Source organism: Vidua macroura, chromosome 8, assembly GCF_024509145.1.
Source record: "Vidua macroura isolate BioBank_ID:100142 chromosome 8, ASM2450914v1, whole genome shotgun sequence".
NCBI classification, from domain to species: domain Eukaryota; kingdom Metazoa; phylum Chordata; class Aves; order Passeriformes; family Viduidae; genus Vidua; species Vidua macroura.
In genome coordinates this window covers 1,220,579-1,234,031 of record NC_071578.1, presented here as the reverse complement: position 1 = coordinate 1,234,031, position 13,453 = coordinate 1,220,579, and the positions used below count along the sequence as shown (strand labels likewise).

At 47.0% G+C, this 13,453-nt stretch overlaps 2 protein-coding genes across 12 annotated transcripts; both read right to left on the bottom strand.

Moving 5' to 3' along the window:
- Window positions 1-482: 482 nt before the first annotated feature.
- On the bottom strand, window positions 483-8,634 carry C8H10orf143 (chromosome 8 C10orf143 homolog). Of its 10 annotated transcripts, none has more exons than XR_008438134.1 (4): window positions 5,643-6,830; window positions 5,451-5,516; window positions 3,671-4,765; window positions 483-3,425 (listed from the first exon to the last, which is right to left on the bottom strand). XR_008438134.1 is itself a non-coding variant. In XM_053983950.1 (4 exons), the coding sequence occupies exons 1-4, from the start codon at window positions 8,627-8,629 to the stop codon at window positions 4,736-4,738; spliced, it is 306 nt and encodes a 101-aa protein (XP_053839925.1). In that variant the 5' UTR covers window positions 8,630-8,634; the 3' UTR covers window positions 483-4,735. The 10 variants fall into 10 exon arrangements, 2 of the variants coding, with proteins under 2 accessions (XP_053839925.1, XP_053839923.1); XR_008438135.1 differs by having other exon boundaries at window positions 483-4,014; window positions 4,123-4,765; XR_008438138.1 differs by having other exon boundaries at window positions 483-3,866; window positions 4,123-4,765.
- Window positions 8,635-11,659: 3,025 nt separating this feature from the next.
- LOC128810804 (hepatoma-derived growth factor-related protein 2-like) lies at window positions 11,660-12,131 on the bottom strand. 2 transcript variants are annotated; one of them, XM_053983952.1, is made up of 2 exons: window positions 11,986-12,131; window positions 11,660-11,916 (listed from the first exon to the last, which is right to left on the bottom strand). In XM_053983952.1, the coding sequence occupies exons 1-2, from the start codon at window positions 12,049-12,051 to the stop codon at window positions 11,695-11,697; spliced, it is 288 nt and encodes a 95-aa protein (XP_053839927.1). In that variant the 5' UTR covers window positions 12,052-12,131; the 3' UTR covers window positions 11,660-11,694. The 2 variants fall into 2 exon arrangements, with proteins under 2 accessions (XP_053839927.1, XP_053839926.1); XM_053983951.1 differs by having other exon boundaries at window positions 11,660-11,952; window positions 11,998-12,131.
- Between the last annotated feature and the right edge of the window lie 1,322 nt (window positions 12,132-13,453).

The window sequence follows — 13,453 nt, the reverse complement described above, 5'->3', positions numbered from 1 at the left end:
CAGTGTGAGTGTTAATTGGATAATTATCTGCAGTAATCAAGGCAAAGGCAGAGTTATTTATGTGTGACTGCATCTGCTAAAGCAGGGTATCACACCAGGCTCCCAGGAGAGCTGCTGAGGTTTTAAGCAACTAATTTAGACATAAACACCACGGATTTAAAATCTAGTCAATAAATTATAGTGTCTAAAATAAACAAAAATAAATTTAAATATATTAACTATATTAATTTCAACACATAAGTCTTGCCTTGTCAGATCCAGTTGCCTTTAAACCCCACTTATCCCAATATTTTGATTTTCCATGTTTTTTTGGCAGTCAAGATGCCAAGTGGACCTGTAATTACCATCAAATTAATAAAGTGAGCACCTAAACCCACTACAAAGATTTTACATGACATAAGTAATGTATTTCTTCTCCTCATCAGAGGTTTTATTTACCTTTATTCCTCAGAAACCATTCAAGGAATAACACAACCAGACAATTCCATGCTGCAGCCAAAGTGGTGTTTAATGCTTCTGCTTTTGTAAGGAACAATTTACAAAATACAAAGTTAAAAATAAGAATTAGATCCTTTAAACCTGAATTAAAAACAGGCCAGGGGCCTTTCTCTCTATATACAAGTAAATAAAGCATCACTCTGGTTATTCTGTGTACAAACCACAGCAGTAGGAAATAGAAAGTTTATACATTTTTTTCATCAAGAAAACAAAACTTCAGAGTTCTACAAGGCGTACAAAAATAACTCTGTGGTTCCACTGCAGATTTGACACAAATCTGCTTTAAAGGAACATTCACTGCCCCAGCCTGTGCCAGCTTCATGATCCTGGAAAATCCCAAAATAAATTACAAACACATCTATCAAAAAGATATCACTGTTAAAAGCCTTCAGTGGAGCAGACAATTAAACTCCAACTTGTTTCCAGCCAGACTGATTTAAAAAAGCACTCCTTGCCCTGTTGGAAAACACGGAGCAAGGAATCACATCCGAGAGGAAAAGCTCACCTTGGAATTGACCCAGGAGCTTCTGCCTTCCAATTTGGGAAAAAAAATCAGGGATAATGAGGGGTGTGAGAGGAGCTGGTTTTATTCAGGGAGCTGCTGTGCCACGGGAACAGCTGGATGTGAACTCCAGGGGCTCCACGTGGGGACAATTCCCACGGCATGGAGCTGAAATGTGAATTTGTGCAGCCCCAGGCTGGGCAGGCCCTGGCACAGAGCAGCTGGGGCTGCCCCTGCATCCCAAGGCCAGGCTGGACACTGGGGCTGGGAGCACCTGGGACAGTGGGAGGTGTCCCAGGTGGAGCTGGGTGGGCTTTGAGGTCCTTTCCAGCCCAAAGCAGGCTGGAATTCTGCAAGGAAGTGGAGTCTGGGGCAGCTGGAAATGAGAGCAGTTACCTTCCCACTGCCTGGTGCCCTTTTTGGGGCTCATTCCCCAGCACAGATGGCATGAGGAGGAGAATACATTTTATTTATTTATTTAAATGTCAGGATTGACCTGCTCTGCTTTCCCCTCCGCTGTGTTCCTGGAGAATCCCTGCTTGGGATCTCTCCCCTCAGGGGCAGTGTGGAAAACACCTGCAGGAATGAATTCCCAAATTCCCTGCCAGCCTGAGCTGCACATGGCATTTGGGACAGGGGGAAGGACGTCCCTGCTCACCCCAGAGCAGCTCCCAGGGCCAAAAGCAGGATCAGGATTTCCTGGCTGGCTCAGCTGTGGAGCTCAGGAATGCCCTGGATGCAACCCCTGCTCCGTGCCAGGGACAATGGGAAATTCTCATTAATTAAATCAGGATCACGTCAAACCTGAGCTTACTCAAGTAATACATGAGGAAATAAGTCTAAAAGCAGACCTGCACTGCACTGGCATTCAGATTTTGGTTAAAAAAAAAAACAAAAAAAACCCAAAAGTTCCCAAAAAAAATTCTCATTAAAGTTCTGCTGCAGCCACCAACTGGGACCAGCCCTGGGATTCACCACGACACTCAAACCAAATGCAATGGCTGCTGGAAAAGCAGGAGAATTTAAAAGGATGTGCCACAAACCCCACCAGGAGCAGAAGGAAAACCAGGAAGGAACCAGCTGGTTCTTGGTTTTACCCCAGAGCAGATCCAGGTTGAAAGCAAACAGAGGAAATGCTGACACAGGTAACTGTGAACTCTTGAACACGATAAAATGGGAGTTGTTTAAGGAAAAAAAAACCACTTTGTTTTGATAATCCATGTTTTCCCTGTGTTTTAGACTTGATCCCATACTTTTGCCTGATGTATTCTGGCAGAAAACTCCTCCATCACAGTCTGAGTCCAGTTTTGGTATTCCCCTCTTTGAACACCCAAAATTTTGACTATATTTGACCAAATTTTGACCAGTCCAATCATTACTTGTCACACTTGAGGTTTTGAGTGATTTTGCAGGAACAAAACCATTACATTTACATCAGATATTTCAGATTTTGCAGCACAGAACTGCTGTTTATCCACCTTTTTAAAAAAAAATACTGCTTTGATTACCAGGATTTTTAAAAGACAAGGATTGGGGATGTAAAAATGAATTCCCCACAAATTCTGACACCCCAGATCTTGGTATCAAGTATGTAAATACTAACTTGAAAGTATTCATTCTTAATTTAACTAAAAATTTTTATTGGCTTGGAGGAAACTTCATTTTTTAAACCAAAATCTGAATGTCAATTAAGTGTAGGTCTGCTTTCAGACTTATTTCCTCATGTATTACTTAATTAAACTCAGTATTTATGTGGTATTTATTTATTTAATGAGAATATCTCAACTCAGTGCTGACTCCAACTCCACACACCACATGGGAAGGATTCAAGGACTGCAGAACACCTTTGCCTGAGGATTTTGCAGCCTGATAACCCCCAAAATTAACCTTTCAGAGGTTAATTAACCTGTCATTAGATCTGTGCCAATAAAAGCCCGCTGGGTGATGAGGTCAAGCCTTTTTAAACAGATTTTTTTTTTTTGAGATTTAAATGTAAGCTTCAATGGGATTTTTCCTGGACTTCACAGCTGCAAAGCCACTCAAGAACTAAAATTTGTGTCCTCCCACTCCTGCCCGTGGCCCTGCCCAAGGAGGATTTTCCACAGGAGCATTTTCCAAGGGGGTCAGGGCTGTTGGGAAAACCTTTGGAATCACCACAGCACCTGGCCCAGTCCCAGGTGAAGCCTGGGCCCAAGGCCAGCTCAACTCAACCAGCCTAAAACACCAAAATCTGCCTTTCCTTGTCCTTTTTAGATCAATTCTGAGCCACCTAAACACTAAATCTGCCTTTCCTTGTCCTTTATGAACAAATTCTGAGCTACCTAAACATGAAATCAGCCTTTCCTTGTCCTTTTTAGATCAATTCTGAGCTACCTAAACATGAAATCAGCCTTTCCTTGTCCTTTTTAGATCAATTCTGAGCTACCTAAACATTAAATCAGCCTTTTCTTGTCCTTTTTAGACAAATTCTGAGCTAAAAATTAAATCAGCCTTTTCTTGTCCATTTAAAACAAATTCTGAGCTAAACATGAAATCTGCCTTTTTCTTTTCCTTTTTAGACAAATTCTGAGCTAAACTGTAAATCAGTCTTTTCTTGTCCTTTATGAACAAATTCTGAGCTAAACATGAAATCAGCCTTTTCTTGTTCTGTATGAACAAATTCTGAGCTACCTAAACAAGAAATCTGATTTTCTTGTCTTTTTTAGACCAATTCTGAGCTAAATATTAAATCAGTCTTTTCTTGTCCTTTTTAGACCCATTCTGAGCTACCTAAACATGAAATCAGCCTTTTCTTGTCATTTTTAGACCAATTCTGAGCTAAACATGAAATCTACCTTTTTCTTTTCCTTTTTAGACAAATTCTGAGCTAAACATTAAATCAGCATTTTCTTGTCCTTTATGAACAAATTCTGAGTTACCTAAACATGAAATCAGCCTTTCCTTGTCATTTTTGGACCAATTCTGAGCTAAATATTAAATCAGCCTTTTCTTGTCCTTTATGAACAAATTCTGAGCTACCTAAACATGAAATCAGCCTTTTCTTGTCTTTTTTAGACAAATTCTGAGCTACCTAAACATGAAATCAGCCTTTTCTTGTCTTTTTTAGACAAATTCTGAGCTACCTAAACACTAAATCTGCCTTTTTCTTGTTCTTTATGATCAAATTCTGAGCTACCTAAACAGGAAATCAGCCTTTCCTTGTCCATTTAAAACAAATTCTGAGCTAAACTGTAAATCTGCCTTTTCTTGTCTTTTTTAGAGAAATTTCTGAGCTAAATATTAAATCAGCCTTTTCTTGTCCTTTATGAACAAATTCTGAGCTACCTAAACATGAAATCTGATTTTCTTGTCTTTTTTAGACAAATTCTGAGCTAAACATGAAATCAGCCTTTTCTTGTCCTTTTAAAACAAATTCTGAGCTACCTAAACACAAAATCTGCCTTTTTCTTGTCCTTTATGAACAAATTCTGAGCTAAACATGAAATCAGCCTTTTCTTTATGAACAAATTCTGAGCTACCTAAACAGGAAATCAGCTTTTCCTTGTCCTTTTCAGACCAATTCTGAGCTACCTGAGCAGCAGGAGCATTTTGGGCAGGTGCAGAATTGTGCCCAGAGTGGCAGCAGGGCAGGGTGGGGGTGCTGAGGCAGGCAGGGCAGGGCAGCACCCAGGATCCAGCTGCAATCTGGGCATCCCAGCAGGAAATCAGAGCTGCTCCTCTGGCCCCTGTCCTTTCCTAGAAGCCCAGGATGTGACTGAAGTGGCCCTGGAATGAGAAAATCTCAGGTCACTACAAAGGAGCTTGGCAAAAAGGCTTTTCCTCACTCTTCATTTTCAAATTTTATTCGAAATTGCTGAGTACCACCACAAATATTCCCTTTTTTTTTTTTTTCCTCCTCCTAAATTAACACAATCAATGTCTGCTCAGTCATAGCTCCTGATGGAAACTTTGATGGAAACTTTGCCTTTAATTCCATAAATCAGAGATTTTGCTATGAACATCCAGCATTTCTTCACACCTCTCCTCATTTTGGCTCTGGAAGGAGCAATATTTTCAATATTTTATCTATTCCTTAGAAAGGAAATATCCAATTACAGAAAAACATCGGAGATAGAATGAGATTCCTGAATATTTTCTTATGATCCAGTAAATCAAGGACAAGTAAAATAGGGTAGAGGAAGTGTTATGTTATTGTTTCTTTCAGTTACTTCCCAAATTCTGCTTTTTAGAGAGAATTGGAATTGAGAATGTCCAGATTTTCCAACTGCTGCTGGAAATATTCATTTGTGCTCTGCTGCAATGCTGAATCCATCTCCTTTATTTTTAATTTCCACGATTTTTTTCCTGAGCAATGTAACTGTGGAGGTTCTTAACTTCATGTTTTATGGATCTAATACTGGGGAACAACTCCCAGTCTTTTTTATCCCAAAAAGCAGATTCCCACACTTACAGATTCTCCAGCAACACATCTCGGGCAGGGCTGGGAAATGCCTTTGCTCCCATGATTTTCCAAAATCTGAGGAACAAAACCAGTCACAAATTCACCAAAAATCCTAAAAGGGAGGGCAATTATTTGCAGCTTTATTATCAAACGTATTTGAGAAGTGACTTTGTAGCAAACCCGTGGCCAGTGGGGACTTACCACGGAATTCTGCTTTGTCTTTGCAGCCCAGGGAGCAGAGTCAGGGAGGAGTTTCTGCCTGGAATCCACATCCATGGCACAGTCCACCAGCTGGGCAGCAGCCTCCCGTGGGATGGTGTCCAGCAGTCTGCACACCCGCTTCTGGAAGACCCCAAAAGCAATATTTACCTGTCTGTGCCAGGCACAGGACCCAAATCCTCGGGATTTTCCTGCCTGTGCCTCCCACGGATGCCACATCCACGGGAAGAACACCAGGCTATGAGGCATGAGGCCAGAACACCAAGGTTTGGGTTTCCCAGTGCTCCTCATGCTGGGAGAGCAGGAATTCTGTACCTCACACCTCTCTGTGCCCAGGAAATCCCCTGGGAAAAGGCATCCCTGAGCCTCTGCCCCAGCAGGACTCAGCGTGGGGATGATCCAGGGAGCACAGCAGGGGATTGTGTGGAAGGAGCAATTAAATCCAGGAAACAGAAGGAAAAGCCTTGGATGGGAACATCCTTGGAGAGGGGTTTTGTGTCTTCCCTGAACGTGGGCACCTTTTCCCAGCTCTCCAGGGCTGCTTCTCCTGGAGCTCTGCCCTGAGCTGTGCCCAGGACCGAGGGGAGTTTGGATGTGCTGGGAGCCCAAGGGCTGAGCTGAGCCCTCCCAGCACCAGGCACTCCCAAAAATGCTGCTCGGACAGGGGAGGCTAAGCTGCAAATCCATGGAAAGCACCAGCTGGAAACCTTCAGAAGAACATCCCTGGCCTGAGAGTGCCCGTGGAAAGGGAGGGTGACCCCAGAGCTCCTTGGAACTGCAGCAGCAAATGAACACAAGCATGGGAATTACAGAACTGACAGAGTTGGAGAACTGACACAGGAGTTACAAAACTGACACCAAATTCCAGAGAGGCACTCACACACTTGGGATGTTCCTTCCCAAACAAACTTTGTTTAAAGAATCCCAAAATCGCATCTCTTTCTCCAGCACGTGATTTCCCAGGAAGAAGGCGTGCTGGCACAGAGCTAAGAGGCTACTGAAGCACAGAAACGGAATTTAAAGTTGGAATAAGTTATGGAAAACCGAAAATGGATCAATGCACCAGGAACCTCAGCAGGAAACAGCTGAGATGGGGTGACCAGGAAGGGAGGCAGGATATCAGGATGGGAAGGGAATCCAAAAGTGAAATATGTACTGTAGTAAGAAAGGGAATAAAAGTCTGGGGAGGTCCTCTAAATCCGTGAGACTGCCTCCCACTGGGAAAATATCCCCTGCCTCTGCTGCTGCAGAACTCCTCCTCTATTGCAGGGAAAGGCAAAGTGCAGCAGCAAACTGGGAATACGTGCGAGATGAGGGGGGAAAGGGAAAAATGACTCAAAGCCCCACAGCAGAAGGAATTTGGCCGATTAAAAATAAACTCCAGGTTTTGTACTGTATTTGGGGGGGGGTTGCTCGGTGTCAGCGCCAGGAATTCAGCACATGGAGGAGACAAACTCATCCCACCAATGCCAGCCTGGGGGAGCTGCTTGCTTCAGCCTCTGGAATTGTCTCTTGGGGAAGAAGCAGCCACTGCACCACCCCTGCCTGGGCAGGGATCCACGATCCACCTGTGGCTGACAGGGATCCACGAGCTCCCTGCTCCAAAGGCAAGCAGGCACTGTTTGCTTTTGCCAGGGAATGATCTGCCCCAGGCAGCTGGGAACAGGCAGGGAACAACACATCTCCCTGCAGGGAAGTCATTCCCATTTTCTTGTCCAGCTGGAAATCCCACTGGTTTTCACTGACAGGATAAAGGCCCCAGAGATGAAGCCAAGCTGCTGCCAAGCCCAGCTCCACTGGACAACCAACCTGAAGGAGTTGTAGGAAAAGTTCTGCTCACTTGTTGGGGTATTTTTGGTCCAATTTTAAAGATTTCCTCCAAGTTTAATATGTTCTTGTCGTGCAATTTCTGCTTTTTGACCCTGTTTTTTAAGGCCAGGCTGTCTCCTGTTTGGGGTTCCACCCAGCCTGTCCCACAGGTCTCCACGGAGCCCAGCTCTCCCTGGATCAGCCCCACTGGATCCCTGAGGAATGATGGCCCTGTGGAGATGCTCCTTGCTTTTTCCCCTATGGAAAGATGGCTCTGTTTGGGAAAGCAGAGGGAATGTGAGATCCATGCAGATCCACCTGGGAAACTCTACCTAAAGATCAATCCAAGCCAGGACACTGGGAGCTCTGGCCTTGAAAATCTGATATTCCTCTAAGTCCAAATGCCTTAAAATCCAACATTCCAACCCAAACCAGGCTGGGATTCTGATTCCTCTCTGTCATCTTGGAGCAGATGGAATTAGTGAGGCTGCCTGGTAAAGAGGGTGTTGGCCAGAAAAAAAAGAAAAAAAAAAAACAAATTTAAAAAGAAAAAAAGAAAAAAAAAAGGAAAATAAAAAATACTGGGAAGAAAAAAGGGAAAAGAAAAACAGAGGGGAAAAGGAAAAAAAAAGGGAAGGAAAGAAAGGGAAAATAAGTGAAAAGGAAAAAGAAAAAAAGGAAATAAAAAAGGGAAGCAGTAATTAAAAAGGAATAAAGGGAAATGACGAGAGGAAAAACGAGAAAAACGAAAAATTCGAAAGGAAAGAAGGAGAAAGGAAAAAAGAAAAAATATTAAAAAAAAAAAAAGCGGGGGGGGGGGGGGGGAGGGAAGAAAACTGGGGAGAGAAAACGCGGAGAAAGAAAGGACGGAAAACCAGGAAAAAAGAAGGAAAACCCCGCAGCCTGTTGAGCTCCGTCCCCGAGCCGGCACCACCCGCGACAGTCGCGACACGGCCCGGGCGGCGAGGGGACCGGGACCGGGCCCGGCCATGGGGCAGAGGCTGGGCCAGCGCCCGGGGCCGTCCCCATTCCCCATTCCCCATTCCCCACTCCCGTTCCCGTTCCCGTTCCCGTTCCCGTTCCCGACTCACGCATTCCGGCTCCCCGGCTGCCCCCGGCCCCAGCGCCCCACGCCGGCCCCGCACCGGCCCCGCGGCCATGGCGGCACCGGCACCGCCCGGATCCGCCCCGGGATCCGCCCCTGGAACCGGGATCCGCCCCGGGATCCGCCCCGGGAACCGCCCCTGGAACCGGGATCCGCCCCGGGATCCGCCCCGGGAACCGCCCCTGGAACCGGGATCCGCCCCGGGATCCGCCCCTGGAAACGGGATCCGCCCCGGGATCCGCCCCGGGATCCGGGATCCGCCCCGGGATCCGCCCCTGGAAACGGGATCCGCCCCGGGATCCGGGATCCGCCCCGGGATCCGCCCCTGGAAACGGGATCCGCCCCGGGATCCGGGATCCGCCCCGGGATCCGCCCCTGGAAACGGGATCCGCCCCGGGATCCGCCCCGAGATCCGCCCCTGGAAACGAGATCCGCCCCGGGATCCGCCCCGGGAACCGGGATCTGCCCCGGGATCCGCCCCGAGATCCGCCCCTGGAACCGGGATCCGCCCCGGGATCTGGGATCCGGGACCCTCCCCTGGAACCGAGATCCGCCCCCGGAGCCTCCCCCGTTCTGCCGGCGATGCGGTCCCGGTTCCGACAGCGGCCCGGAGCGATCGCGGCCGCTCCGCGTCCATCGCGCAGCGCTGAGCGCGGCCCCGTCCAGACCATGGGATGGTTTGGGTGGGAAGGGACCCCAAATCCCACCCAGTGCCACCCCTGCCATGGCAGGGACACCTCCCACTGTCCCAGGTGCTCCAGCCCCAGTATCCAGCCTGGCCTTGGGCACTGCCAGGGATCCAGGGGCAGCCACAGCTGCTCTGGGAATTCACCCTGTGCCGGGGCTGCCCACCCTGCCAGGGAGCAATTCCTAATTCCCAATCTCCCATGTAAATCTACCCATTGTCAGCTTAAAGCCGTTCCCCGTGTCCTGTCCCTCCATCTCTCAGCTCCTTCAGGCACTGAAAGGTCACACTGAGCTCACCCCGGATCCTTCTCCAGGCTGAACAATCCCGACTTTCCCAGCCCTTCTCACAGGGGAGAAGCTCCCTCCATCCTTTAATAAGACACCTCTGGCCTTCCAGCTGCACCTGGCAGTTCTGCAGGAGAGAACACAGATTATTCCCTGGCATCCACTCCTTCTGGAGCTCATTCTTCACTCGGGATCCAGCTGTACTTCCAGGAGATGCTCTGTCACATTCCCTAGGCCTGAGGGCGTCTCACAAAAGATAATCCACAAATTCTTCTGTTTTTCTTTTTTTCATTTAGCACTTGCCACGCCTGATAGCAGAATAACCAAAATCCAGGTAAATCCATTTTGCAGAACACCCCAAGTCCCTGCAGAGCTGGGACCGGACCCAAACCCAGCCACAACAAATCCGATTTGTCTCATTATTTCCGAGCCACCTGCCAGAGCTCTGTGTCCTGCCAGTACAGCTCTGGGGAATGTTTCCCAGTGCCTGTTCCTGGTGAGAACAATGGGATGCACCTCAAACCCCCGGCATTCTGTGCCACATCCATCTCAGTGTGCCAGCGTGGGCCAGGACATCCCATCCTGCAGGTGCCCGCTGTGCACCTGGCTGCTGCTGACGGGGACACACCTCCAGATTTCCACCTTGTCTTCTCCAGGTGAGCCCTGACCAAGAAACCCCTCCAGGATGGGAACACGGATGGGCTGTCGCTGGCAGAGGGAGCTTGTTCCCCTCCATGCCATCAGCTGGACTTTCCTCATTTTTATCTGACACCTTTTGCCCTGGATTTGCAGAGAAATTCCCTTTGTGCCACCCCAAAACCCCGTTTCTAGCTTTGGTGTTGGATCCTGAGAAAGCGAGGGCTCACAAGTCTCATTCCCCTCTCAGTTTCCTCCATCCTTTCTCTGCTGTTAACTCCCTCATTTCACGGGGTTCCAGGTGATTTAAAAGGAGAAGAATTTCTCAGAATTACCTGGGTTGGAAGGAACCTCTTGAGATGCTCCTGAAGCAGGATTGTGTCCCGAGGGGAAACTCCTCTTCCAAGGATGGAGATCCCACACTCCGCCCCAGAGTTTGGCCACCCTACAGAACTAAACCTGGGTTCTGTTTACCCCAAATAAATGGATTTAGGAGTCACAAACTCCTCACAGCTCCCCCTCGTTCCTTGCTGAGTGCTGGGAGACAGCCTCGGGATTTAAAGCATTAATTGGAATTTCAAACCTGTTTGTTCTCTTTTTTTTTTTGGTCCAAAGCTGTATGAGATACTTAGAACTTCAACTGGACCCTTCGTTTTACCATTTTCCCAGAGGAAAATATCAGTATTTCCAAGTTTTCCCTGTAAAACTCCCCATTATTTTGTTCTATTCTGTGTGTACATCTCTGTGACATTTAACCAGGAAAACTGCTGCCCTGCCAGAGCCTTTTCCCAGTGCTCTTCAGTAAATGTTTTAAAATTTAATTTCATTTCCTCATTTTGTTTTTTAATTTCTTCATTTAATAGCAATTCTATTTTAATATCAGACTAATAATATCAGAATAAAAAAGGATGTAGCCACATAAGAAAAAGGTTGCTAGGTGTATTCCAAAGTTATTATTTTATATTTAACACTGCAATAAATCCTATTTCTGGATCGAAACAGAGTGTGGATATATCCTGAACACTTGGCAAGTTCCAGCTACTTCCAACTGGAATTCCAGTCTCTTTCCTGTTATGTCTTTTTGTCTGTAATATTAACAGCATTAAGCACCAGGAACTTTTCTGCCATGCAAGAAATTGTGGGATCAGGGCCTGGCTAGAATGGGAATTAGGTTAAAACATCATTCTTTCAGGGAATTCCCAGCTGGAATGTGTCAGGTTAACCCTGTGTCCATAGGGGAGGTGCTTTCACTCCTCCAGCTGGGCACTAAAATGTGGGAATTAGCACATGGAAAGGTGTTGGAGCCCTGGCTGCTGAGAATTTTGGACTTTCTGTGCTGCCAGGCACTGACCCCCAGGAGAACTCTGCATTGACCTGAGGCCGTGGAGCAGCTTCCAAAATGGAATGGCAGAGCTGGGATTGTGGGGGTGGAGTTTGGATAGAAGTGTGTGATGTCAACTCACAGTTTAAAGGTTTAGAATACAGTAATAGATATACAGCAAGATGGAGGCTTTAGGGCAGTGGCTGGTCTTTCTTCTTCATCTTCTTCTCCACCTTCTTCTCCATCTTCTTCTCCACCTTCTTCTTCACCTTCTTCTCCACCTTCTTCTCCACCTTCTTCTCCACCTTCTTCTTCACCTTCTTCTTCACCTTCTTCTCCACCTTCTTTTCCACCTTCTTCTCCACCTTCTTCTTCACCTTCTTCTTCACCTTCTTCTCCACCTTCTTCTCCACCTTCTTCTTCACCTTCTTCTTCACCTTCTTCTTCACCTTCTTCTCCATCTTCTTCTTCACCTTCTCTACCTTCTTCTCCACCTCCTTCTCCATGGGTTTGGGTGGTTTTGTGTACTTGGATAAAAAAGTCCCCATTGCAGGCACAGGTAGTTGGTTATTAAGTTAAGAGTAAAAATAATTTAGGTGTCATTTCTTAATTGGACAATTTATCCTTAAAAGGCCTTGTAGAGAGAGAAATGAGGCTCCATTTTTAGTCTGTTGGAGTGAAGGGCTGCAGAACTCAGGGTTTGTGAGACTGTGACAGAGATAAGAACTGATAAACATCTGAGCCCAACAAGAAATACCCTCTCACACATTTAATCCCCACCTTGGCAGAAAAGAAACAAGGAATCATTAGAAAGGCAACACACGATTCTTTGGGAAACCTGCTGGCAAACTGCAGTGGGATTTGGGAGCAGCTGGGAGCACCCACCCAGCCTCTTCCCTCGGGGGTTTTCCACCCCGGTTTGGGCTCCACATCCATCTCCTGGGGGCTGCAGGTGAGCAGGGCATCCCCTGGCACTTGCCAGGTTAATTTGTCCCCCTGCCTGTTCCATCCCGAGTCCTTGAGGCTTCCCTGGGACGCTCCTGCCAAGGCTCCATATGGGATCCCAGAAATACAGCCGGATGGGAGGGAGATTTAGCTCTTCCCTGTCTCCGTGGGCCTATCCATTTGGAGCAGCAATCCTCGCCTTTCCCTTCCCAAGGAACCTGGAAAAGGTCTCGGGAAGCTCTCTCAGGGCTGAGGGTTTGATTTATGGGGCAGAGCTGGAGTTGACACGGGCCACGGAGGGAAGAGATTTATTTCCAGGGGTTCCATCTGTCCCACGCCTCGGCCTCCATCCCATAATGTCTGGACCCAGACCCTTGGGATTCCCTCTGCTGAATTCCTTCACAGCCAAAATTCACCTCTGTTTGCTGGGAACTCACCAGGAATGGGGCTGGGACAGGGAAAAAAATCCCAAACCCCCGCGCGAGTGCGGCAGCGGCAGCAGGAATTCGGTGGAATTGTCCATGGACAATTGAGGGAATGTCCACAGCAAAATTCTGTTTGGTGGGGAACTGCAAGGGCAAAAGGATTTCCCCTTGGAAAACAGAAACAGCTTTGTTTGTGTGTGGAATTCCCTGGTTCAGCCTCACTCATGGCCCTGAGTGCTGCCCGCTCGTCCCAGCCACGTGTTTTCCCTGTTGTCCCACGTGGGATTTTATTTGATATGAGCTGGAACCTAAAATGAAATTGGGCAATCCTACTGACAGCACAGGAATTCAGGATTTAAACAAAATTATTATCTTCAAAACAAATATTTTGTAGGGGAACCCCCCCCCCGTTTTTCCCTTGTTTTGTGAGAGAGGAAGAATTATTTTTAAAAGCTCTGAAAATCAGCAAAATGAGATAAAATCCCAAACATGATTTTCCTAAAGGCTGGATTATTCCACTGGGTTGCTGTCAGGTTAAAATGTCAGAGAAAATAAATAGAATTAGACTTTCTTTTCTCCA